Source organism: Macadamia integrifolia, chromosome 2, assembly GCF_013358625.1.
Source record: "Macadamia integrifolia cultivar HAES 741 chromosome 2, SCU_Mint_v3, whole genome shotgun sequence".
Classification (NCBI taxonomy): domain Eukaryota; kingdom Viridiplantae; phylum Streptophyta; class Magnoliopsida; order Proteales; family Proteaceae; genus Macadamia; species Macadamia integrifolia.
The window spans coordinates 15,780,927-15,807,629 of NC_056558.1; the positions used below are offsets into that span (position 1 = coordinate 15,780,927).

Below are 26,703 nucleotides of genomic sequence, written 5' to 3' on the forward strand. Positions count from 1 at the left end.
TCTACTCTCTCTCTTCCATGGTGGCATCTACTGCACCTCATCAGTTATATATGAGAAGTATTTTTATTCAATTAGTTTCTATTAAATTGAATTTTAACATTAGTTCATTTAGATTATATGTTTATCAAGCAAGTCTAATAAGTAATTCAAAAAAACAAAAGACAAAAAACTTGCGATCATTACAACCAAGAAACAGTGGGAAAGAAAAGGTTCAATGGTACTTTTTATTAGGGAGAATGTATCCTTTAAAATACTTTTTATGCCCATGAACCTAGTTTCCTATTCCATTCCATTCGTAACACGTTTTTTATTGAGGGTGCATGTTATGTTATGTAGAAAATGAGGCAACCACGATTACACTAGAGGTTGATGATCGTCAACAGGAGATGCTACTACCAACTAGAAGAGGAGCAACACCCGAGATGATGAAATTAGGGTTTTATATATTTTTTAAAAGGGGAACTATCTCAATGACACATTCTTTTAATGGGAGTGTATGAATGACACTTCCATTGGTAAATTAAGAAATTGGAACCTGCTTTTCATTGTCGTTCGTTTTAATCTAAAAGTTAATAGTTTGAAGGGTAAATGTGAATTTTCCGACTAATTTGGACTCATATCATTAAATAGACTGAACTGTCATGACGAAGTCTGTTGAAAGTGAGTTGTTAATCGTTCATTATCAAAGATATCATTGTCTTGCAATTTTTTCAAGTGCACACATGAAATGGCAATATATATAAAAAATAATAATATATATATATATATATATATGTTACACTAAAATGGCAAAAACGTAAGGTTCCATATTATTTTAACACTTGAAGGAATGTCAATAAAAGAATTACCTTCAAAAATATAAAGTTAAGATTCAAAATAAGTGAAGGCGGTCGACCAACCCGATCAATCAGAAAAGGATCAAACAAAACTTCCTGAATGCATAGTTTATTTACCATTTAGAAAGCCAATCAGTTGGCATGGCTCATTCCATTAGTTTTCTCTACGAGATACAAAGGGTAGGGGCCATCTGGATTGGTATGTTCAAAAGGAAACTTTCCTCTATAAACAAAGGATACCTTGGCCAATTGGGAGTACTTTAAGGCAATGTTTGATAACGTTTTTACCGTTTATGTGTCTAGTAAGGAAGAAACGATTTTTCACGTTTCTAGGAATAGAAACGGATTTTTTAGTGTTTAATAAACTTGTTTCTCGGATCGTCCGCACTGAAATCTACAACACCGACAATGGCGTCAAGGACTACCTTCAAGGATTTTTTGGTCTTTGATAAATAAGTTGCCTTTTGATCGTTTTCTTATCGAGCTCTTCCCCAATATTTTGGCCTCAACTTGTTTCTAAAAATAACGAAACAAGTATAACATATTTCGCCATTCATGTTTCTTGTATCATAAATTGTCATAAATTTCTATTTACGTTTCTAAAAATGGGTGGAATGAAACGAACTTATCAAATGCTTTGACGGCCATTTTTCAGTTTCTCGGTACAGAAAAACACATAAATACGTTTCTATGAATGTTATCAAACGGTGCTTAAAATGACTTCGTTTCTATCACTCTTTTACTCTGCATTTTAAAGAGTGCATCTCTTATCGGAAAATTCTCTTTGAGCAAGCGGCGTAGCCTAAACCTACTCGCCCCGTAGTGGGGGCGAGACTGTTAGATTGGGCACCCAAGGAGGTCGCCCGACCAGGGGTAGGAAGCTAGTGGGGCCTATAGGGGAGGGGTGAGGCACAAGCAGGCCTCTTTGTGTGGGATTAACTTATGTCCAAGCCTGTTCAAAACATATTGGAGTGCCTAAATCAGCACTCTTCAATTCAGGTAGCAAGATAATCTGATCAGGCCCAACACCACCTCTCATAAGTGGCCTAAGAAGAAGCCATGAGCTATCTTGTATGCTCTCTTCTCAATTGAATAGTTAATTAGAAAGAGTGATGTATAAGACCCGATAAAGTACAAACAGGGATGGCCAAATCCATATAATTGAGTGCAAAATTGAACATCATGTGATTGGATGATTGAAGTTCTAAAGTATAGCTTTCAAGGTGTTTAAAAAATTGCGAAACTGTGACTTTTTTTGCAGTAGAGGGAAAAAAAAAATCGTCTAAAACACAAAAGAATATAAATATATATATTTTTTCTTCTATTGGGAGCCAAACAAACATAAATATTTTTTTTTTCCTTACTATTTCATTTTTTGTTCTATTTTTTTATTTTCTTCTCTTGGCTATCAAACACAACATAAAGTATACTTTATTTGATGGAAAAAAGAGGAAAACGAAAAAAGGGGTGGGAGGATGAGGACTTGTCTTCAAAATAACAAAAATCTTGGTTGTTTGTTTGATGGAGTGAGAAACTTATCACACAAGGTCATTTAATGCAATTATTGTCTACTGATGTGGTAGTTAATTGTATGACAAATTATTTTGTGTCTATCTTTCTCATCGTATTTCCTCTTTATCCATAGAATTCTATTTTATTTATTTTTCCTCTTTTCCATATTGGTCGACCTCACTATTACATATTTCGTTATTTCATTTGGTTTTCTAATCAACCCAACCCATAATACGTAGTACCCATTTCATAAATTTCTCAATCCTTTTTATCTATCAAATAAGCCGGGCATACCACAAATAAACCTACTTTTTCTCCATAAAAGATTCCCACATAAAGTGATGCATCAAATCAATTGACACAAGTCACAAAGTTATTAGATTGATACCTTACTTATTGACCACAGGGTTGGGTGGAGAGCGTACTTAGGACAATCAAAGAATATTGGAGCATCAAATCGAAACAAAAGAAGTTTGATTACTTTGAAGTTCCGGAGAACCACTTAGAGCATATTGCACTGATCAAGGACATAGCTTTCCATGCCATATATTCCACTTATTCCATAACAGGGCAACAATGATACGCCTGAAGAAGGGATGGCTCCAGAACTTGTTCATGTAGATGTAGCCTTCTAGGCCAAAGAGACAAAGTCTAGGAGAAACAGGAGCCTGGGCTTGATTAGAGGATTCCAATTTCCCAGTCTTCATATATTACAAATTGGGAATATCTAAGAAACTATAAATTAGTTCTTTGGTTCATTAAATTGGTTGGCATGCATGGCCATATCTCCCACAGATATGATGCGTATCAATAACTAGAATATATTTGCTGAGTCATAATCATAAGTGCATAAGAGAGAGAAAGAGAGATTAAATTTATGAAAGATTTAACTATTTTGATCACTCTATTTATAGTCACCATTGGTCTATTAAATGTAGATGAAATCCTAAAGTTTCGGAAAGGGATAAGAGGGCAGATAAGATTGACGAACGTTGCTGTGAGGGAAGTATACAAGAAGAGAATGTTCTTGTTTTCTTCGACCGTGGGTCCAGGTAGCTTATACCCGTTTCCGTATTTGTATTAGCATGCTTATAAGATCTTTATGCCATATTGTGTATTTATGTTTTTCTTTTACTTTGATCACTTTGCTAAATTTGTCCACATGGGCATTTCATATAAGAAAAAATGTGGAGACATTTAAGCAGCTAGGAATCATTTTTCTTTGTGAAATAACGTAGCTCAACACATTTATGTAGCTTTCCATATGCTGGAATTTCCCTTTGTATATGTAGCGACATGACAAACTTAATTTGGGCTGAAAATCACCGCATAATAGAGTTGGGTTATGATGGGCAAAAATTGACAGGATGATCTTCCCTGCAGTTCCTGGTGCTTTGGCCGACCTGCACAAAAGAGATGACAGGGGAGAGTCGAGCTGACCCGACAGGGGACTCACCGATGCCTAAGTTAGATCTTTCCACAGCAGATGCTTAAGAGAGCTTTTTCCAGTAAAAGAAGTGATTGATTGATCCCCCATAATGGAGGTTTACTTTGGTATTTATAGGCTGCTGATGGAGAGAGAAGGAGGGGCGTTTGTGGAGAATCCAGTTTAGGCGTAGAGTCTTTGAGGGGAGTGGCACTGTGATTTTGGGAATATTTTGGGTTTCAAGGTATATTATGAGAATATTCTCCATTGATCTCGGAGGTACAAGTCGTGAGAGGGGTGGACGCCTTTGATGACGTGTAGTGGATAGAGTCATGCCCCCATGATTAGGGATCACGTCCCTTGAATGTAGGAGTGGATGTGTGCACGTTTCTGGGTGCATTACTTGATTGTACTAAGCCGAGCTGACAGGTTGGTTGAGCCGAGGTGACTGGTAGCATGGCCTGTTGGAGGGCTGAGGTGGCAGCACGGCCTTATAGAAGGCTGAGGTGGCAGCACGGCCTGATGGAGGGTCGAGGTGGAAGCACGGCATGATGGAGGGCTGATGTGGCAGCACGACCTGATGGAGAGCCGAGGTGGCAGGACGGCCTGATGGAGGGCCAAGGTGGTAGCACAGCCTGTTGGAGGGCCGAGGTAGCAGCACGGCCTGATGGAGGGCTGAGGTGGCAACACAGACTGATGGAGGGCCGAGGTGACAGCACAGATTGATGGAGGGCCGAGGCGACAGCACGGCTTGATGGAGGGCCAAGGTAGTGGGCCAGTCCTATTCAGGTTTGCATACATGCTTTAGTCGTGCTGAGGAAGGGGACATATTTTGCCGCATCAGGTTGCTATATGATAGGGGTGTCAATTCCTAAACCGAACCGGTAAAACCGGCTGGACCAAACCTATAACAACACGGACCGAATCGAACCGAAGCCTTATTGGTTCGGTTCGGTTTGGAGTATTGCAACCCCAAAACCAAATCGAACCGCACCAAAAATCGGATGAACCCGAAACCAAACGGAAACCGGCTCAAAACCCATACTGAAACTGAAACCAAACCGGTAAGAAATCGAAACAGTCCAAAATTCATTAAAAAAATCAAATTTTGCATAGTTTTGTATACATTTGTATGAAAAGTCGAATTTAAACTGGACCAAAAATCAAAACCAACCCGGTTACAAATCGATTTAAGAAATCGAAGACAAACCGAAACCAAACCGCACCGAAATCAAAATTTCCTTATTGGTTCAGTTTTGGTTTCAGCTTTCCCACATCGAAACCGACTCAACCTGGACCAAAACCGAGCTGGACCGACCGATTGACACCCCTACTATATGATATCACTTTTGTGAACCATATAGAGTTTTGGTCCTCCTCCACCAACCACTTGTGTCTATGTGGCAATCAATTTATATAATCTGGCGTAATGTTCACACTGCCATTCATTTGCCTTTCTCATGTGCGGATTTGTTTGTATTCACGGGATGGTGGTCATTTTGTCTCCTTTTGTGTCTGGCCAAGGCCATGCTGTCAACCATGATTATATATATATATATATATTTTACTTTATGGGGTGGATAGGAACCGTGGCTAGAGTTTTTGAAGCTTTTCTCGATATTTTATTTATTTTATTTTATTATTATTATTTTTTTTTTGCAGTGTTTGATCCAATTCGATCCATTCCAGCTGACTGGGCATGATTCCTCATTCCATGCTACCAGCACCTAATCCTCTTATAAAAGTCTCAATATTTGTGGATATCACATTTTTTAAATTGATAAACTTAGAAGCGCCAGAGAAACCTGTCCGTATAACGTAAGAACACCGGACTAATAGGTCAATGGAATGGCGGATGAAAGCATATTCAGTGCAAGTCAAGAGATGCAACATTATTTTTTTGCACCTTGCATAGTCGCGTTTGATGCGTCAAACTGGTAGGATTATTTTTTATCAAAAAATATATATATATATATATATTATGGGGTGTGTCCTTGTCCCCGTACACATAGGAGGTGAAATAACAAGTCCACCCTCATGGAAAATGACTCTTTTGTAGATGTTTTTTCTTGTTTGCTCTCATTGGTCCTCATGCATGTGCAGGAACGTGCACACTCCGACATAGTAAATATCAAACACTTCTCTATAAAAGCATGTGTAGGGTCTAGGGCTGTCAATCGGTCAGGTCGGGTTGGTCTCGATCGGGTCTAGTCAAGCTTGGCGGGCCTATGTCCTCGGACCATGGCATATCTATTTAAGGAATGAGTCGTCTAGTGTTGGGCTTGGTCGGATTCCAAGCTTTAATCGGACTATAATTAGGCCTTAAATAAGGTAATGTATAAAAAAAACCTTAAAGAGTCATTACTTTTCTTAGATTTAAGATACTTTAATATATTTTATTAAATTATCAATAAATTTGCAAATATATAATATTACAATTAACTACATTCAATTATTAATAAATATATCAATATATATCCTATTATATTCCAAAATATACATATAAATGGTCAAGCTAAACGTGTCGGTTAGAGTTGGGTTTGAAAATAGGTCGGGTCCATTGGAAGGCCCATTTGGCTTACCCTTGCACTGTGTACTACTTGTTTATGAATGGGCCGAGCTTAGGCCTGATAAGTTTAATAATAGATGCAGGCTAGGCCGATCTTTAAACTCTCAATCGCTATCGATCCAACCGGTGCGGACTTGGGTTTGACACTCCTACTGGGGGGAGGGGGGTTTTGACATTTTTGTGAGAGTATGGGAAAGAATCTGCACGGACAGTGCACGGATCTTTTACCCTGAGTTCCCCCACTTCCTCTTATGAGGCGTCCACATGCCATCAGAGAAAGAGAGTCGATCTTCTTAAAAGGTCTCCTCGTGGTCTCTGACCTTTTGCCACAAAAGGGACGACGCCATGGTAGAGATAGAGCCACAAGAAAAAAAGGACTATCTGCTGCCCAGGTAGAGACCCTATAGCAAGTGAAGGCAGGCGCTTTACCTGGTGTGGATTCGGCCGGTGGTGATGTCATATTGGTTCGAAGCACGGTGGTGATATCACATTACTCACATGGATGCTGATCCTATGTGAACCGTGAGACAAGAAAAACTTCTCCTATATCTAAGATTTGCGCCTTCTTCTTTCTTCTTATTGTTCCACTGGTATGTGTTTTCCAGCTCCACCAATTTTCAGGGTATTGGTTTGATCCTAAAATAGTAGAGTTCATTATTCTCTGTTTCAAATGCCAGAGCTATAGCTACACATATTTCTAATTGTTGTGGTTGATTTTTTCAAATATAATTCATGTTTTTCTTATCCAATTTATCAGATTTGAGATGGTTTTGAGTTGCTTCTTCTCTTTTTATGAAATTAATAGTTTTAGTGATTGAATTCAGGTTAGTGATTTGCAGTTTTGCCACGGATTGTGTCTGGGAATATCTGAATCGACTGATTCATTTTGTCTGTTCGTATTTGATTTTCGCTTCTTCTTGTGGTTGCGATAATTTGTTGAGTCTCAGCATAATTCTTTGCTACATTTCCTTTCTTGGGCTGCATGGGATTTTGCCTGCTGGGGATGAAAGTTAATCGAGTCTATCTTGATTGACCATTAGAAAATAAAATAAAGTGAGGAGCAAGCTAACCGACCCTCTTGTTAACACATTCAGAATGGGCGTAAATTGCCCAGCAAATGGAGCTCAAAGTATTGGCCTAGCTGTCCTTGGTTTAGGAATTTGATATGGGATATCAACTTTGAATGAATTCTGATCAATAGTAAGAGATATATGGCCATTGAAAGCAACCTAGAAAGCTAAGTAGAAACACAAGTACCACAAGCTTGTGAAAGATGAGAAAACTGACATAGGGAATGAAAGAAATAAAATAGAAGATAGAAGATAGATGGAGAGCAGGAACCCATCTAAGGCACCTTTGGAATCCACCAAGCAAATACTGTAACTTGCAACGGATCAGTGTAAGAAAACTGGACTTTGTTATAATAAGAAGTCGTGTGTATGGCCTGCGGCCTTACATCTATTTATAGACTTATCTAGGACCCAACTCCAAATCACATTCTCATAAGGGATTTCTAAAACTAAACTGAAAACACTGCAAATAACCCTGTTGCCAGCCTATGGTGGCTCTCATACTCTAACTAGGAATCTGAAATAAACATAAATTGAAAAGGAGAAGTGCAACTCAATGCCTGCTTGGTGATTCAGATTAGTTTCTTAAATAGGCTTGTTTGATTAGGAATAAGCCTAGGGTTGGGTTCCATACATGTTGGGCCTTTGATCCCATGTGTTTTGAGTGTAATAGACCACTTTTATGGGTCTAAAAGGGGGAGCTCTAAGATTGAGTACGGGATTACTAGTTAGTTTCCTTTTTTCATTTGTTTCCATTTTAGTTGGGTTTGATTTGAGTTATATTTGTTTCCTTATGAGTCAAGTTATTAATTGAGTCAAGTCATTAGTAGTTAGTTTCTTTTTTCAACTAGTTTCTAATTTCAGTTTTTAGTAACTATTGTATTAGGAGAATGTTTGGTTTCCTTTTTGAGGATCTTTCTATTTTGTAATTCCCTCCCCCATTAACATTATAAATAAAGAAGAGGAGGCTCCTAAAAGCCTAGAACGATTTTGATAATTTAAAAGAGAAGCTCCATGTTGCTGCCGCTGGGTTTTCCCATGGCTGAACCTTATGGTTGATCAAGGATAGGGTTGGTGTGTGATTCAACGACTCTTTGTGGCGTGAAGTCCAAGAGGCCCTTCTCTTCTATTGTTCTTCTCAATTAATTCCAGTCCCATTCTCAAGGATTAAGGCTGTTGCAACCAGGTTTGTTGTTGGTTTTGGTTGTTCTTTGGCCTAAAAGTTCCTGCAGTTTTGGGTCTAGTTGGGTGTCCAATCTAGCCCTACATTAAGTGGTATCAGAGCATGGCTGAGAACAACACCACCACCCTAGTTTTTATTTTGGAGTTTCTATAGAAATGGAGAACTGAATTGAAGGCTGAACAACAAGCTTTGCGGACTGAACTGAATACAGGGTTGTTGGCTGTAGAGACCCAACCACAACAACCTACTAGTGATTCACATACAACAACCAAAGTGGAAGCCCTATTGAATGTAGTTGCTCAGTTGGCTAACAGGAGAGCAAACCCTAATATGAGAGCACCACAGAGGGTTCCTGTAGTGCAACCTACTTTTGAAGAACACATAAGGGGTTATTTTGAGACTAAACGTCCCACATATCAGAGGTACTCTGGAGATTCACAGAAAGTCAAGCTCGATCTGAAGGAGTTTGATGGTAGACATGACCCCCAACTGTTCTATGATTCGGTAGCTGCATTAGATGACTACTTTGACTACTATGATATGTCTGAGGAACAAAAAATTAAATTAGCTCTTGGTAAGCTAATTGATAGAGAACCTACTACTTGGGAGGAGATGAAGCAAGAACTGTTTGATAAGTACTTGCCATGTAATTTTAAAGCTCGCATACAAGACCAACTGAACCCTCTTCGTCACGGAAATATGAATATTGCGGAATACATGAACAAATTTGATTCACTTTATTCTCATATAAGCATTAAGGAAAGTGAAAGGAAATTACTTTCTCGGTTTCGACTGGGATTGCGAGCCAAAATTAATAGAGGAATTGGTGTTGTTGATGTGTATACAGTGAGAGATTGCTTTGACAAGGCTCTTCGAGCGGAGGAACTCATAGCACAGGTTGATAGGTTGATAGAAGGTTTGATCATCAAGCTGAAGAGGTCAAGAAATAATTTTCAGCCTCTAAACCTAATACTTTAGCACCCCCAAGAGCCACAGCTCCCCTAGGTGAAGTGAAAATACCTCTATTCAAACCAAAAGAACTTGAAGTTAAGGTTCACATTGAAGAGATAGTTCTTGAAGCTTCAAAGACAAAAGGTTAAGAGACAAAAGATTCTATGGAAGAGTTCTACATTGAAGAGGGCATAGTATACAAGACTGAAGCCGTGGACGATGATGTAGTGGTTAAAAGCACTCCACAACGAGTCTTTGAGACTCATGATGAGAAGGAAGAGCTTGTTCCTCCAATACTTGATGAGAAGGATAGCAATGTTGATGACTCTATACATACAACATTCACAATTGGTATCGATTCAAAGGTCAAACATACAGAGTTTGTTATGCCATCATGATTCTCCGAAGAGAAAGCTCCACACCTTGAAGACTACATTTCACAAGTTTACAAGCAACTAGAATTTTGTTTGGGAATGGTCAAAGCTACTACTCACATGTTGTTTTCCCCTCATCACTGCAAAATTCGGGGACGAATTTTTTCAAGATGGGGAGAGTTGATGTAGATTAGTTTCCTAAATAGGCTTGTTTTATTAGGAATAAGTCCAGGGTTGGGTTCTATACATGTTGGGCCTTTGATCCCATGTGTTTTGAGTGTAATAGACCACTTTTATGGGTATAAAAGGGGGGCTCTAAGATTGAGTACGGAATTACTAGTTAGTTTACTTTTTTCATTTGTTTCCTTTTTAGTTGGGTTTGATTTGAGTTATATTTGTTTCATTAGGAGTCAAGTTATTAATTGAGTCAAGTCATTAGTAGTTAGTTTCCTTTTTCAACTACTTTCTAATTTCAGTTAGTTTCTAATTTCAGTTTTTAGTAACTATTGTATTGGGAGAATATTTGGTTTTCTTTTTGAGGAACTTTCTATTTTGTAATTCCCTCCTCCATTAATATTATAAATAAAGAAGAGGAGACTCCTAAAAGCCTAGAACGATTTTGATAATTTAAAAAGAAGCTCCATGCTGCTGCTGCTGGGATTTCCCATGGCTGAACCTTGTGTTTGATCAAGGATAGGGTTGGTGTGTGATCCAACGACTCTTTGCAGCGTGAAGTCCAAGAGGCCCTTCTCTTCTACTGTTCTTCTCAATTAATTCCAGTCCCATTCTCAAGGATTAAGGCTGCTGCAACCAGGTTTGCTGCTGGTTTTGGTTGTTCTTTGGTCTAAAAGTTCCTGTAGTTTTGGGTCTACTTGGGTGTCCAATCTAGCCCTACGTTACTTGGATTGTGAATAGAATTCAAATAAAAAAATAACTCCTAAACTAACCACAACCAGGCCGTATTACTTTCCAAATTACTACAGGAAAACCATATGCAACCTAAGATCTCTTCTTCTTGGCGGCTACGTCACCCTGGTCACAGAACCTTGTACTGATATCTGCCTGGAAAACGAAGCACACTCACATTAATTTGAACCCAACAATCAATAACTAGCCCTTATTATCAATTTTTTTTTTTTTGGTGGGGTGGGGTGGGCGGAGGTGTTAACCTTGTCATGTATAACACTGAAAATATTAGAACATACAGTATGTGACATGGAGCCGAACCATGTCCATCCATGTGTTTTCTGGGGAACCACCATCTCACTTAACTCACCTAGGTACCTACAATAAAATTATAATAACCTTCGCAAGCATATCACATACAACTTTTTTGCTATGAAAGTTTATATGTCCAAATCCTCAGACAATTGACTGCATGATTGCGTACGATCTGTTGGTCCATCACCTTCTTGTACTTTGAAAATAAATTTTTGAATTAAACTTTGACGACTGTTGTTTTAGGTTTTCTTCACTATGGGTCGTTGTCTCTTGTTTAATTCAATCCTGATCATTCTTTTTTAGTTCACCTATGATGGATCAGAAAAATCTAGGGGAAACTGCAGATAGCTTGAGCAGATGAGGTATGAGAGTAGGCCTAGTGGCCGAGTAAACCAGTTTGAGAAGCAACAAATAATGACAGAATTGAATCAAAAAGCACAAACCTGAGAGTCTTGTTCAGTGACAACAAGAGCAGGAAGAGTTAAAAGTTTGACTAAAAAGATTAGGAATCATGATTCAGTTCTCTGGATCATAGTTTCTTGTTGTTTATATCATCTGCCGTTGTAATACTTCATGGCATAGATTATAGAATAAAATGTCGTTTGTATTGTCACATCAAGTGACATATTGTGGAAGGCCCTAGGTAAGTGGAATGACATTAGAGGTTTTTTTTTTTTTTAAATGAGTTAGTGGCATTGAAGAGACGGTTTAGCCAGGTCAAAATAGTTGTGTAAGGTTTTGTTGGTTGATTTACTGTTTATAACAGCTATTCCATGATGTATTTGCTGAACAGTTGTGCCTATTGGGAGCAATATTAATTTGTAAAACATGTTGGTTCCTTTGATAATGAATCTTGTCAATATATTTATAATGTTTAACAAGTACTTGACCAATATTATAACAGTAAAATGTTGTTAAATGTAATTCTGGTAATACGATAGACCATGCTTATTAGATCTGAGTGGTTTTTATTTTATTTTGGATTCTTTATTACACATAAAGGACTTATATTAACTATTGCTTGTTCAATGATTTTGTTTTAGGTGTCTTGCAAATGGAAATATAGTTTCTATTTGAGAGTTCTCTAAGGTTGTATGGCGACCACTATGCCTTTGAGGAAATTGATCTCGTGTGTCGTCTTAGATTTGGATGGTACACTCCTCAACACGGGTGAGTCCCTATTCCTTCTTTTGTATCTGTTTCCTTTTTTTTTGGGAAGATGTGCTTCAAAAGGAATGCTTCTGTCCAGAGTACTCCAGACTGGTTAACAGGAAAATTGTGTTTGTTCCCCCCCCCCCAAAACTCTTTTCTTGTGTATCTGTGCGTGTAACATTGATGTAGATGCACATTATGGAAGGAAATATGAGAGGAAGAAGGGTCCAGCCTTAGTCCACCTGAGTGGCTAGGGTCCAGCCAAGAAGTCAGCTGAACCCCTACTTGGTCCACTTGAGTGGCTAAGTACAAATATGGGCCAATTGGGCCTATCGGCTAGGGGAATAGTTAGTAGTTGTTTTTAATTAATTAGTGGGCCATTGGGCCCATCGAGTTGAATAAGTGGTATGTCGAGTCCAAATTATCTTAGGACTCTATTTGTTTTCCACATAGGTTTATTATTCCTAGTCCAATTTTGAATTCCTAGTTGTAGTAGGAGTGTCTAGTCCTATTGGGAAACTAGCTCCTAGTTAAAGTAGGAGTGTCTAGTCCTATTGGGAAACTAGCTCCTAGTAGTAGTTTGATTGCTATTCTGCCCTCTATAAATAGAGGAGCCTATGTACTCATAATTTCATGTTTGAATAAAGAATAATTGCAGTCAATTGCTTAGAACAGTCGGGATAGCTGTGGGTGAGAAGCCTGGGCCGAGACAACTGCTCCTCCCCCAATTTCCCTTTGTTTCTTCTTGTCTAAAGCTTTCTATTTTATCCTAAAGTTACTGCTGTTGAAGTATACAACTGTTGTGAGTATTAAGAAGTTCAGATCTGTCCAAGTTACAAACCAAAATTGATTCTCTCTCCTGAAGCCTGTAATTATTTCTCCTAGGTCAGAAAATTAAGAAAGCTTGTAACTTCACAACCAGTCGTCAGAATCCTCTCAACTTTGGGGGTTTTGTACCCTCCCTAGGGACTATTTACACAAAAAAATACAGCTCAATCGGACTCCCACAGACCTGGCCGCACCTTTCTCTCTCTAGCTCTATAGGTCTTTCTCTCTCCTATCGAGTTGGATTTTGGGCTGATCTTCTCCTATATGTGTGTTGTATCATTGGGGTTTATTTGATGGTGTTATTTCTTTGTTTTTTGTTCCTATTTGTATTGTTTGGGGTTATAAATTGCGGAGTTAGTTACTTGTAATCTACTCCTGCATTAGTGCAGCTCAATTGGACTCCTATAGACCTGGCCGCACCTCTCTCTCTAGCTCTATAGCAGGTCTTTCTCTCCCCTATCGGGTTGGCTTTTGGGCTAGTTTTGCTCCGGTATTGGTATTGTATCCTTGGGGGTTTATTTGATGGTCTTATTTTTTTGTTTCCTGCTCCTATTTGTATTGTTTGGGGTTATAAACTATTGGGGTAGTTTCTTGTAATCTACTCCTGCATTAAGTGGTATCAGAGCTATGGCTCAGAAAGAAGAACCCCAACCCACCCTTCAAGATGTGATGAAAGCAATCAAAGTCTTGTCTACGAGGTTGGATGGACATGACCAACAGTTGGCTGCCCTAAAAGATAGTACTGCTGCCCACTCTAACACCCAACCAACTGTTGCCCAAACTAATGTTCAACCTGTTGTTAATTGCATTGGTAATGTTCCCAGAAGAGTCACTATACAGCCTGGAAGGAATGTCCCAGCTCAGAATGATAAGTTTGATGAGTATGACAATCAACTTTATCAGCCTGACGATACGTACAAGGTCAAGTTAGAATTGAAAGAGTATAATGTGAGGCATGATCTCCTCTACTACCAGGGCTGGGTAACTTCCTTTGATGACTACTTCCGGTGGTACCGTATGCCTGAAGAAAGGAAAGTTGAATTAGTTGTCACTAAGTTAATTGGTGGAGCTAAGGACTGGTGGAGGAATGAAGAGAATAGGCTGATCTGCAGTCGTCAGATGCCTCACAATTGGGAAGACTTGAAATTTATCCTTAACGATAGATTCTTACCACCCACCTACCGCCGTCGGCTCTACGACATGCTGAATACTCTCAGGCAAGGTATTATGACTGTAGGAGATTATATTGATCGTTTTAATGAACTGCTTTCACCAACAAGTCCCATGAAGAAGATGAAGAACTGCTCATATCCCATTTCAAACTGGGGTTTAGGTATGATATTCGTGAGAAGCTTGGTGTGATCGAGATACCTTCCTTAAGTACTTGTTTTGACAAATCACTAGAAGCAGAGGATCTGATCAAAACAACCTCCAGAAGGTACATCCAACCAACTGACAACAAAAAGCCTTATGTACCAACCAAACCCACTGGATTTCCTACCCGAGCTCGACAAGATACACATGATAAGGGGAAGGCTCCAATGGGAAGGGAGAGTGGATCTGTGACATGCTACAGTTGTGGAAAGCTTGGACACACGGCAAAATTATGCTCTAAACGGGGACGATCCAACTTTATCATCAGGGCCATCGAATCCAATCCGGATTTACAAATACACGAACCTTAGGATGATGATTGGATTGTTAATGTTGCAGTTGAAGGAGAGGAGGATGAACTGGAAGATGAGCTTGCACTAGAGAATGATGATCCTCATGCTTATGTCAATGTGGTTGCAAGAATCCTAGTGTCTGAAACTAAGGGTGAAGACTGGAGGAGGCACAATATCTTCTACACCTTAATGTTTAGTGGACCTTACAAAGCTCAAGTGATTGTGAACAGTGGAAGTTGTGTGAATGTGGTATCTCAGGCTTTTGTCATTGACGGAAAGCTTAAGACTGAATCCCATCCATAGCCATACTAGGTATCTCTTCTAGACAACAACACCATGGCTGTAACTATGGGTGAAGACTGAAGGAGGCACAATATCTTCTACACCTAAAGTCTAGTGGACCTTACAAAGCTCAAGTGATTGTGAACAGTGGAAGTTGTGTGAATGTGGTATCTCAGGCTTTTGTCATTGACGGAAAGCTTAAGACTGAATCCCATCCATAGCCATACAAGGTATCTCTTCTAGACAACAACACCATGGCTGTAACTCCACGGTGTTCAGTCCCATTGAAGGTCTCAGATTATGAAGAAAGTGTATGGTGTGATGTCATCCCCATGGTTCTCACTGATGTACTACTTGGAAGGCCTTGGTTATATGACAATAATGTGCTAGTGGAAGGTACTAAGAACCAATGCATCTTCGATTACAAAGGCAAACCATTCATTATAAACCCACTCAACATACCTCAGGTAAAAGACAAGTTAAGGGCTGCCCAACTAAGGAGACAACATGTCTTAAAGAATGTTGCTAAGACCTCTTCCAAAACAACCACTGAGCAAAAGAAGCAACCATGCCAAGAAAATTTCAGCAAGAAGAACACTGTGGACAATAAGCTATGCGTGCTGCCCCATAGAGAATTATTGACCATTAGTGAAGAAACCGGCCTAATCATAGCTCTTGTTACCAAGGCTGCTAAACCAGTGATAGATGTAAAACATCCCCCACAAATCAAACAATTTCTTGCTGATTTTTCAGATTTGGTGCCAGAGGAATTGCCTGATAAACTACCACCGATTAGGGATATTCAGCATGCCATTGACCTTGTGCCTGGATCAATACTCCCTAATCTGCTCACTTACCGTCTCAGTCCTACAGAGCATGTCGAGCTCAAAAGACAAGTGGATGATTTATTAAAGAAAGGGTTCTTGGTTGAGAGCATGAGTCCATGTGCAGTACCAGCCCTATTGACACCAAAGAAAGACGGATCATGGCATATGTGCATTGACAACCGTGCCATTAACAAAATCACGGTAAAGTACAGATTTCCTATTCCTCGTTTGGATGATATGCTTGACATTGTGACATGAGCCTCCATCTTTTCAAAGATTGATCTACGAAGTGGCAACCATCAAATTCGAATCCATCCAGGGGGATGAATGGAAAACAACCTTCAAAACAAAAGAAGGCCTATATAAGTGGAAGGTTATGCCTTTTGGCCTCACCAATGCACCTAGCACTTTCATGAGGGTGATGACACCTGTACTACGACCCTTCATCTTCAAATTTCTCGTAGTGTACTTTGATGACATACTAATATACAATAAAGCACAAATGAACACTTGGAGCATCTGGGACGTGTCATAAGAGTGCTATGGGCAGAAAAGTTATACATCAACTTGAAGAAATGTTCCTTTATGCTGCCCAAGGTCATCTTCCTTGGTTTTATTGTGTCTTCACAAGGCATAAAATCTGATCCGGAGAAGGTAAAAAGTGTCATTGATTGGCCTATTCCAAAGACCTTAACCGAGGTTCGTAGCTTTCACGGTCTTGCTTCATTTTACCGACGATTCATCCGGAATTTCAGCACCGTTGTAGCCCCAATTACAGAATGCACAAAAGGGGAAAAAGTCCCATTTCAATGGACTCCGGCAGCCACTAAAGCTTTCAACTTGATCAAAGAAAAGATGACAGAAGCACCAGTGCTTAGACTACCCAATTTTAATCTTATGTTTGAAGTGGCTACTGATGCATCCCATGTTGGGATAGGATGAGTGCTTATGCAAGAGGGCCATCCGATTGCCTTCTACAATGAAAAGTTGAATGATGCAAAAAGAAGGTATTTTACCTATGATTTAGAACTCTATGCCGTTGTTCAAATCCTCAAGCATTGGAGGCATTACTTAATTGGCAAAGAGTTCGTGCTCTATTCAGATGAAGCACTCAAATACTTACACTCACAAAAGAACATTAGTGATTGGCACACTAAATGGATCTCATACTTGCAAGGATACGTATTTGCTCTCAAGTACAAAGCTAGGAAGGAGAATCAAATGGCTGATGCACTTAGTCGAAAGGTGATGATGATGAACACCTTCACAGTATAAAGTGCAGGAGTGGAACACATTAAAGAGGAGTACATTAGTGATGCTGATTTTTCAGAAGCATTCAACAATGTACAAGGAGGAGGACGGGATGACAAATTTGCTATACATGATGGGTATCTTTTCAAAGGCACTCGCCTTTGCATCCCAAACACCTCTTTGAGACATCACTTGATTCGAGAGCTACGTGGAGGAGGAATGGGAGGACACTTTGGCAAGGACAAAACATATTCCATGATAAAAGACTTATACTTTTGGCCTCAACCCTTAAAGGATGTGCAACATGTGATACAGAGATGCTGCACTTGTCAACTTGCCAAAGGAGAAAAGAAGAATACAAGATTGTACACACCGTTCCCCGTTCCACATGCACCTTGGCAAGACATAAGCATGGACTTTGTCCTAGGCTTACCACCTACACAGGAAAGGTATGATTCCATATTTGTGGTAGTAGATCGTTTCTTCAAGATGGCACACTTTATCCCGTGCAAGAAGACTCTTGATGTAAGCCACTTGGCCAAAAACTTTTTTTCAAAGAGATAGTGCGCATAAATGGTCTACCACAGACAATTGTTTCAGATAGGGATGTCAAGTTCATGAGCTACTTTTGGAAGACCCTATGGCTGAAACTAAATACTAAACTCAAGTACTCCACTGCATTCCATCCTTAGATAGACAGACGGACAGACCGAAGTGGTGAACAGAAGTCTTGGCAACTTACTCCGATGTCTAGTCCGAGACTATGAAAAGACTTGGCCATCTATACTGGACATTGTTGATTCGCCTATAATAGTTTCGTCAACCGCACCACAGGTCGTACACCATTTGAGATTGCCCTTGGATTGTAGCCTCAACGACTGGTAGACTAGGTACCTTTGCCACCTTAGGCCCGTATTAGTGTGGAAGCCGATGAGTTCCTTAGACACATCACGGAGGTACATGATGATGTTCGTCGCCGCATCGTTGTTAACAATGACGGATACCAAGCAACTGCCAATTGACATCGTCGCTACATAGAATTTCAGCCTGGTGATATGGTAATGGTTCGAATTCCACCTAAGAGGTTTCCTCCTGGTACAGTGCACAAGCTCCATCCTCAGAACATGGGTCCCTATAAGGTCTTGAAGTGCATTGGCACTAATGCTTACATGCTAGAGCTACCTCCTACTCTGAAGATCAACAATGTCTTCAATGTAGCTGATCTGACGATATATTTGGGACACCATTCTGATGACGGTGACACTGAACACACCCTCAAACTTCCTCAATTTGCAAACCCTAAAGATGATATCATCGAAGATGTTCTCAACAACAAGTTCACCACAGTTCGTGGGGGCAAAGGGTACTACTCTTTCCTCATCAAATGGAAAGGTCGACCATGAGAGGATTGTACTTGGATCCATGCCAATGACTTTCAACGATTTGACACGGACCTTTATGAGCACTACATGTCCCTTACCCATTCATCGGAGTTGAATGATTCTAAGAAAGGGGGAGATCATGTAGATGCACATTACGGAAGGAAATATGAGAGGAAGAAGGGTCTAGCCTTAGTCCACCTGAGTGACTAGGGTCCAGCCAAGAAGCCAGTCGAACCCCTACTTGGTCCACCTGAGTGGCTAAGTACAAATAAAGGCCAATTGGGCCCATCGGCTAGGGGAATAATTAGTAGTTGTTTTTAATTAATTAGTGGGCCATTGGGCCCATCGAGTTGAGTAAGTGGTATGTCGAGTCCAAATTGTCTTAGGACTCTATTTGTTTTCCACATAGGTTTATTATTCCTAGTCCAATTTTGAATTCCTAGTTGTAGTAGGAGTGTCTAGTCCTATTAGGAGACTAGCTCCTAGTAGTAGTTTGATTGTTATTCTGCCCTCTATAAATAGAGGAGCTTATGTACTCATAATTTCATATTTGAATAAAGAATAATTGCAGTCAATTGCTTAGAACAACCGGGATAGTTGTGAGTGAGAAGCCCAAGCCGAGACAGCCGCTCCTCCACTTTTCCATCTGTTTCTTCTTGTCTAAAGCTTTATATTTTATCCTAAAGTTGCTGCTGTTGCAGTATACAACTGTTGTGAGTATTCAGAAGTTCAGATCTATTCAAGTTACAAACTAGAAGTGATTCTCTCTCTTGAAGCCTGCGATTATTTCTCCTAGGTCAGAAAATCAAGAAAGCTTGTAACTTCACAACCAGCCGACAGAATCTTCTCAACTTTGGGGTTTTTTGTACCCTCCCTAGAGACTATCTACGCCCAAGAGTACAACTCAATCGGACTCTTGTAGACCTAACCGCACCTCTCTCTCTCCAGCTCTATAGCAGGTCTTTCTCTCTCTTATCGGGTTGGGTTTTGGGCTGGTTTTGCTCCTGCATTGGTATTGTATCCTTGGGGGTTTATTTGATAGTCTTATTTCTTTGTTTCCTGTTCCTATTTGTATTGTTTGGGGTTATAAACTGCTGGGGTAGTTTTTTGTAATCTACTCCTGCATTAAGCATGTCTACAGATGTCCATTGTTTTTCTTCTCTTGACTAACCTAAGAATGCGAAATATTCTTGTGTGATTTCTCCTTTGAGCCCATTTAATCCTTGGTTTTAGGTTCTCTGGCCATGTAGCGTGTCTACAACTTAAGTAAGCACGATGGTCTCTTCTATCCTTTGATCATGAATGGAGATACTCTTTTCCATGGTTATGTTGCAGGCAACGATATTATATATATTTTTAGTCCATAATACCCTTTGCAGTTGCTATTTACATTCTTTTATTTGTTTCATTTCTATTTGTTATTTGTTTCAACTTCATGACAGATGGCATTGCCGGTGAAGTGTTAAAGGCCTATTTGGGTAAGTATGGCAAGCCATGGGATGGCAGAGTAGCTCAGAGAATAGTTGGGAAGACACCTATTGAGGCTGCAGCTGCTATTGTGGAGGATTGTGAGCTACCCTGCACGGTGGACGAACTTATGTCAGAACTTGATCCAATGTTCTCTGATCAGTAATCTTTCCCCACACTTAAATTTATTTTGAATCTGAAATTTTCTTGGCAAAGATCTGTTTCAATCTAATTCATGGTAACTGTTTTTGTTTATAAAATATAAACAATGACCAATTGAGACTTGGAGGTAGTAGGGTGTCTAAAAAAGGGACTAGAGTAAGGGTGTATCCAGTGAACGAGGCTCCCGCTACTGAAGGATCTGGGGAGGGGCATATGTACGGAGCCTTACCCCCGCTTCGTGGAGAGGCTGTTTCCTGATTCAAAACTACGACCACCAGGTTTCAATAGAACAACCTTACCTTTGCGCCAATCTGTGCCGTCTAAAAGAACTGGAATAAGGCATAATGAGTTATTTCTGAAACCAGGTTCGTTTTCAAAACAATATTCAAGGGAAGATAATACAAGGAAAATAAAAAAAAATAAAGAGACTAATCAAATATGGAAACTATTTAATGAAACATAATTGCTTTAAAAATGTCTCCTTTATCCTATGCTACAGACTTGAAATTATGAGAATTGGAATTTCAAGTTATGAATTTCATTATACATTGATAAATGTGAAAAATCTCCAAGGACCTTTCTTATCCTGAAGTTCTAGCATTAGTATAATGAGAGTTACACTGGAGGCCCACTCAACAATCAACCTTCCTTGCATTTGAACCTCATTGATTTCTCCGGTTTGCTGGCCGATAAGATCTCTGAGATTGACCAGCCAGCTGGGTTGGTTTGGCTATTCCTTTCTATTGAGAAGAGATTAAATCTGTGCACTACTTCAATGGCCTATCCAATGGGCCAATTAACATTTAGATGATTCTACCATCTCTATTTCTAAAGATGCCACCAATTCCTGAAGGGCCTAAATTGTCATGACACCCATAAAATTAAGTTTAGGTTCCATCCTTGCAAAATTTTATATACAGGACAGTATCACAAAACACTGTAGGTGGACTTTAGAGTTTTCAATCATGGCCTTTTCTAAGAATAAGAAAGCTTTGAACTTTGAAACATAAAGCTTGAATTTGAGTACTGCTGTGTTTTTTACGTATGCATCATTAATGGACTGCCTTCACAGAGAATGTTTGGCATGAATAATATTTCCAAGTTGAAAATGCTTTGTAATTTCCGCTGATTTCTATCGTTCGTTCTTCCAACAATGTCACTACTGGTCCATTATCTCATCACGTTGGAAAATCTTCCCATTCACATTAGTCATATTCATGTATACTGCTGTGACAGAGATTTGTTGTTGCAGATGGTGCAACATTAAACCTCTTCCAGGTGCCTCACGATTGATTAAACATTTTAATGGTCATGGAGTGCCAATGGCTTTGGCTTCAAACTCTCCAAGGGCTAGTATAGAAGCCAAAATATCCTATCAGCCAGGTAATTCATGTTATAATCAAAAGCCTTTAGTTTATGAGTTAATAAGCTCATGGTGCTCCTAACAGATTCATGCTTCAGGAACATTGTGGTTTATTTTTGTTATCATAGAACTTATCAACTTCTTATCTTCCATTTGTAGGATGGAAAGAATCCTTTTCTGTTATCATTGGCAGTGATGAGGTGAAAATGGGGAAGCCATCTCCTGAATTGTGAGATACAACATAATATATTTACTATTTTGGATTTTCCTAGAGTTTTCCTTGCTGTTGATAATGTACTCCACTACAAGCGATTCTCTGAAGCTAATATCTTGATTTATTGTTCTCCAAGATTCCTTGAAGCTGCCAAAAGGTTAAACAGGGAACCTTCCAGCTGCCTTGTCATTGAAGATTCATTGTAAGTACTTTCAGTTTTCTGTGTTTTCTGACCAACACTTGTTCTTATCTTATATGCATCCTCAAGAAATTGATTTTGGAAGTTATATCTCTAGTATTCCTCACTGGCAAATACCTGAAGTCTGTAACTATTATTGAATGCAACCAATCTAATGTAGTTAGCATGCACGCAGTTCACGAAAGAAGAATCTCAATGTTTCTATTGGTAACACTGCTGCAACAAAAGAATGATGTTCGACTCTACATTTGTAGAGGGAAATTGTTAACAGCACTTGGGATCCTCCACTGAAAATGGATAGTTAATTTTTTTGGGTAAAGAAAATCGTTGTTTAAATTGAGTAACATATGACATGGGATAATGCATTTTGTAGTGGGAAATCTTGGGAATATTTTTACTACCTCATTGTAAACATATATTGAACCCCTAGTAAAATTACCATTTGTTATCTTTTATGCTGTACTTTAACTTCATTTCAAATTTATAGTACGCCCACCCGTTTTGTATTTGCATCTGTATTTCTGACCTGGAAAATGATTTTAAATGATTTTAACTAAATCAGAACAGGTGTTGCTGCTGGTAAGGCAGCTGGAATGGAAGTGGTTGCTGTTCCATCTTTTCCAAAACAGTCACATCTATACATGTCAGCAGATGAGGTCATCAACTCTCTGTTTGATCTACGACCTGAAAAATGGGGCCTGCCACCATTTCAAGATTGTATTTCCTGAACTTTCATTACTTTTTCGTTAACTATTTCAGAATTTTTTTTAGGCTGCTCATTGCCATTTTCTGCTTTGAATTTCCAGGGGTGCAGGGTACTTTACCAATTGAACCTTGTTATATTGGAGGACCTGTTGTTAAGGGATTTGGTCGTGGCTCAAAGGAACTTGGAATACCCACAGGTGTGTAGAAAGCCGAAGTTCCTTGGTTACCATGGTTTGCCAATAGATTTACAGTACATATGTGGCTCATGCTTGTGTTCTTGATGTGAGCATCCACCCTTTGCATGGGTAGAGTTCAGCTTGTCAGTTATTCATTTATTCTCCATTGTTTACGTAACTGAACTTTGTAAGTCCCCTTTGTTTCCTTCAGCTAATCTATCCACAGAAGGCTATTCAAATATGCTCTCCGAATATCCTTCAGGGGTGTATTTTGGTTGGGCTGGGCTATCGACACGTGGTGTCTTCAAGATGGTCATGAGTATTGGCTGGAATCCATATTTCAATAACCCAGAGAAGACCATTGTGAGTGTGAAATTAACCTCTTTTTTAAATTTACTAGAAGAGTATAAAATAACTTAATGATTGCAATTAGTAGTATTCTTTTTTTTTTTGCTTAAGTACTGGTCATCTTGTAGGAGCCATGGCTACTTCATGACTTCGATGAGGATTTCTACGGTGAGGGGCTACGCCTTACTATCGTTGGTTATATACGACCAGAGGTAGCATAATAAAAACTCTTTTTCTTTTTTACTATCCTGTAATTGGGTTCATCCATTTCCCAATCCAAACCTTCTATAGTTTATAACATAGCTTTTGCCTGGAATGTAACAGACCAATTTTCCATCTCTCGAGAGCCTGATAGCCAAAATTCAGGAGGACAGGAGGATTGCAGAGGCGGCCTTAGATCTTCCCTTCTTCACAAGATACAAGAAAGATCCCTACTTGTCAATCTCTTCACTGAATAATGAGCATCATCCATGACATAAAACATTTATCTGTGTCCCAGCTGTGGAGATTCATTAAGAAAAGTCCATCTCCTGGTACCCAGACAAAATTTTGGGGGGGGGGGGGGGGGTGTTTGGGAGAAACACAATTCCTTGCCTAGTCTGTGTAGAAAGGTAGTGCTAATGCACCTACTGCCTCATGAAGGCTTAGTTAGTTTTAGGGATTGGAGTTCTCAGCTTCTTATTAGACAGAATGGATGCCTTAAATAAATTGAAACAAAAAGATAAGGAACTCTCTCCCTAATATCCCCACCCTACAAGTTGTGTTTTTCCACAATATCATTTGTATGAATAATTTTACAATGAAACAAACAGGGCCAAGTTTAATGGTGTTTCCCGCCCAACTCATTTTCGCTGTCCAAGGTTATGTTGCTTAAGGTTTCCCTGTTTAAGATTTAATGTTGGTTTCTGGCGGAATCAAAGTCTTGGGTGTTGCCAGCTGAGGCAGTCATCTCCCACGTTTTCCGGTGAAATGGTCTTCTTTCTCTCCACTTTCCAAGGTTTTGTGTGTTTTTGGGTGGTTTATCATTGTAAGTTCAGATAACTAAACTTAGAGATGTGGGATTGGACAGTGAGAGAAGTGGAAGAAGGGAAAAATGAATAATGAGGAAGTGAGAATCTTGATTCGTGAGGGCTTGGACATAATTTAGGGACAATAGAGTGGCGGTTATATTCCCTGTAATGTAGGATATAGTGATAAAATATATATATATATATATATTTTTTTTGGCATTAAAAACTTAAGGGCCTCCGATCGGCGAATATGGACAGCATGGTTGAAGCACCAGATCCTGAAAATGGAATAAAACTCTCCTCATTGGGTGAATTATTCTAACTACCCTCAAAATGTTATTTGTATCCCTCCTATGTCGCTAGACCACCATGGTTGTCAATTGGTTGGATTTCGATTTCAGTTCGATTCAGGATACAAAAAATAAAATCAAATCGAAATGAGAATAGAAATAAATTTTAAAACCAAAATCGAACAAATTTGATTCAAGTTTTTTATTCCGATTTAAATTAGTTTCATATTCAATTTATGCCTTATTTTAGGTGTTTGGACCAACCGTTCACACTTTTGTCCACCAAAAAAAAAAAAAAAAAACTTTATCGATTGGGGTCATAATCCACCAATCTTTGCCGCCTATGATTGTCCTCTGTGTCATCTTCTGAATCTGTGAAAATTCTTGCACCCTAGAGAATTTCCCTGCAAACGAGTTGCCCTTTATAAGAACTATGTAAACCCCTAGCACCACCTAAGATCATTGCATTTGTGCTCACAAAGTAGCATGACCCTGCATTTTGATACCACATAAATATCCATCCCAAAAATCCAAACAATTGGGTAGAGAGACTAACAAGTATATGAGGGGATGAAACGGAGGTAGATCTAGAGACACCTACCATAGGACTGGAGAAAAACCTGCATTGATACCATATTTGTAAAATAGAATGTTAGCAGGGGAGGTGTAGTAAACAAAAATCTCTTATGTCTCGCTCCAATAAAGAAGCTGAGTATTGTGTCCCTACTGATATTACATCTAAGATTATTTGACTATGATGGGTCTATTTTTTTTTTTTTCTTTGATAGATCCTATGGCCCCATTATTTGGCTATGATGACTCCATAAGATATGGATGTTTCCACGATTACTCCAACTTCATTCTTTTGTGATAACAGAAGTGCCATTCATAAAAGTCACAAAGAAGTATTCTATAAAAAAAAAAAAAAATTAAAATCTCAATCACCATCTTGAGTTTGAAGGGGGCGTCCACTGTAATATGCAATTTTCTCTATAATTCTGCAATATTCCTTGTTCAGTCCTATCATTGAAAGTTCTCTCAATCTGTATTTATTATCTATTCTATAATCAATCAAGAGTTCAAGACAAGTGATTTACCTCTTCACACCATCCAAGCGCAATGCGCAACAACCATGAATGGAGAGATTAATCTCTTCATCCAAGGTGAAAGAAAACTGGTCCAAAATAAATTGCAATTTTTAAAGGTTGAAGTTTCTTAAAACCTTTGGCAAACAAATTGCATAAAACAAAATATTAACATACATCCTTGGTTTTTCTATTTGTAGTTCTAATCAATTGTAACTATGTATAGGAGAGAAAAATAATTGCACCAAAGAGGCAGAGGAGCTAGATGGCCTTGTTGATGTAAGGATTTAAGGGATGGTATCGATATTCGTATTGGTCGACAAGGATTGGTATCGGCAGATCAGTGGGTATCGATCGATTTTGCTCTTGCTTTTTATAAAAAGTACTAATTTTTTTACTATTTTACCCTTGAACTGATTCGGATAATCGATTCAGATTGGTCAAGGATCGGGGATCGGTCTCAACTGATATTGATCCGATACGACTGATACTTGAAACCATGTGTTGATGGGCATTGAAAAAAAACTCATGAGTACAGGGAAGGAGTTTATTTATTTATTTTATTTTAGGCATTGGATTTTTTTTTTTTTTTCGGAGAAAGAATGCTATCAATATGTGGGACGCAGACAAACCATGCTCCCTATGCCGCCCCACCATGTGCTGAAGACACTCCCACATTTCCTTTCATTTGCCCTTGGACTATGGAGTATGCTTATGCCAATAGGATATATATATATATATCATACTATTATATAAAAACATGTATTCATGCCTCGTGGCTAATTTTTTTTGGATTACTTTACCCATTTTTCTTATTTAAATACTTTATCTTTTTCATCATCTCTTTTATCAATTATTTTTATTTTTTCGATATTATTGGTACCCTTTATATTTTTTTAATATTTAAATATTCTTTAAAAAATTAGTTTCTTTATTCCTCTCAAATCCCTTTCCTTATCTATTCCTCTTTCACTTTATATTTTATTTTTCAACCTCTCTGTCCTCTATCTCACGTTGCTCTTTTTTAAAACCTTATATTTTAGGACTTTTTTTACCCTGAAAAAAAAAAAAACTACCCTCCTCTTTCTCTCTCTCAACGTTTCTTTCATCTTTTGATCTATATCTTTCCTTCAAAAAATCATATGTTTAAGGA

General features: G+C 38.9%; 1 protein-coding gene across 3 annotated transcripts; it reads left to right on the top strand.

Moving 5' to 3' along the window:
- Positions 1-6,610: 6,610 nt before the first annotated feature.
- Positions 6,611-24,010, top strand: LOC122072039 (bifunctional riboflavin kinase/FMN phosphatase). 3 transcript variants are annotated; one of them, XM_042636551.1, is made up of 11 exons: positions 6,611-6,933; positions 12,186-12,312; positions 19,974-20,130; positions 21,413-21,543; positions 21,683-21,752; positions 21,874-21,939; positions 22,499-22,653; positions 22,743-22,838; positions 23,029-23,180; positions 23,294-23,377; positions 23,490-24,010. In XM_042636551.1, exons 2-11 carry the CDS (start codon positions 12,237-12,239, stop codon positions 23,637-23,639), a joined length of 1,137 nt encoding a protein of 378 aa, XP_042492485.1. In that variant the 5' UTR covers positions 6,611-6,933; positions 12,186-12,236; the 3' UTR covers positions 23,640-24,010. The 3 variants fall into 3 exon arrangements, with proteins under 3 accessions (XP_042492485.1, XP_042492484.1, XP_042492483.1); XM_042636550.1 differs by having other exon boundaries at positions 6,612-6,933; positions 12,172-12,312; positions 19,974-20,160; XM_042636549.1 differs by having other exon boundaries at positions 6,612-6,933; positions 19,974-20,160.
- Positions 24,011-26,703: the final 2,693 nt, after the last annotated feature.

Bases quoted from the DNA above. Each gene is read 5' to 3' on its own strand.
- LOC122072039 (XM_042636550.1), top strand. From the start codon at position 12,237: ATGGCGACCACTATGCCTTTGAGGAAATTGATCTCGTGTGTCGTCTTA. The intron at 12,313-19,973 runs GTGAGTCCCTAT...ACTTCATGACAG, and splicing joins TGGTACACTCCTCAACACGG to ATGGCATTGCCGGTGAAGTG. The intron at 23,181-23,293 runs GTGAGTGTGAAA...GTCATCTTGTAG, and splicing joins ATAACCCAGAGAAGACCATT to GAGCCATGGCTACTTCATGA.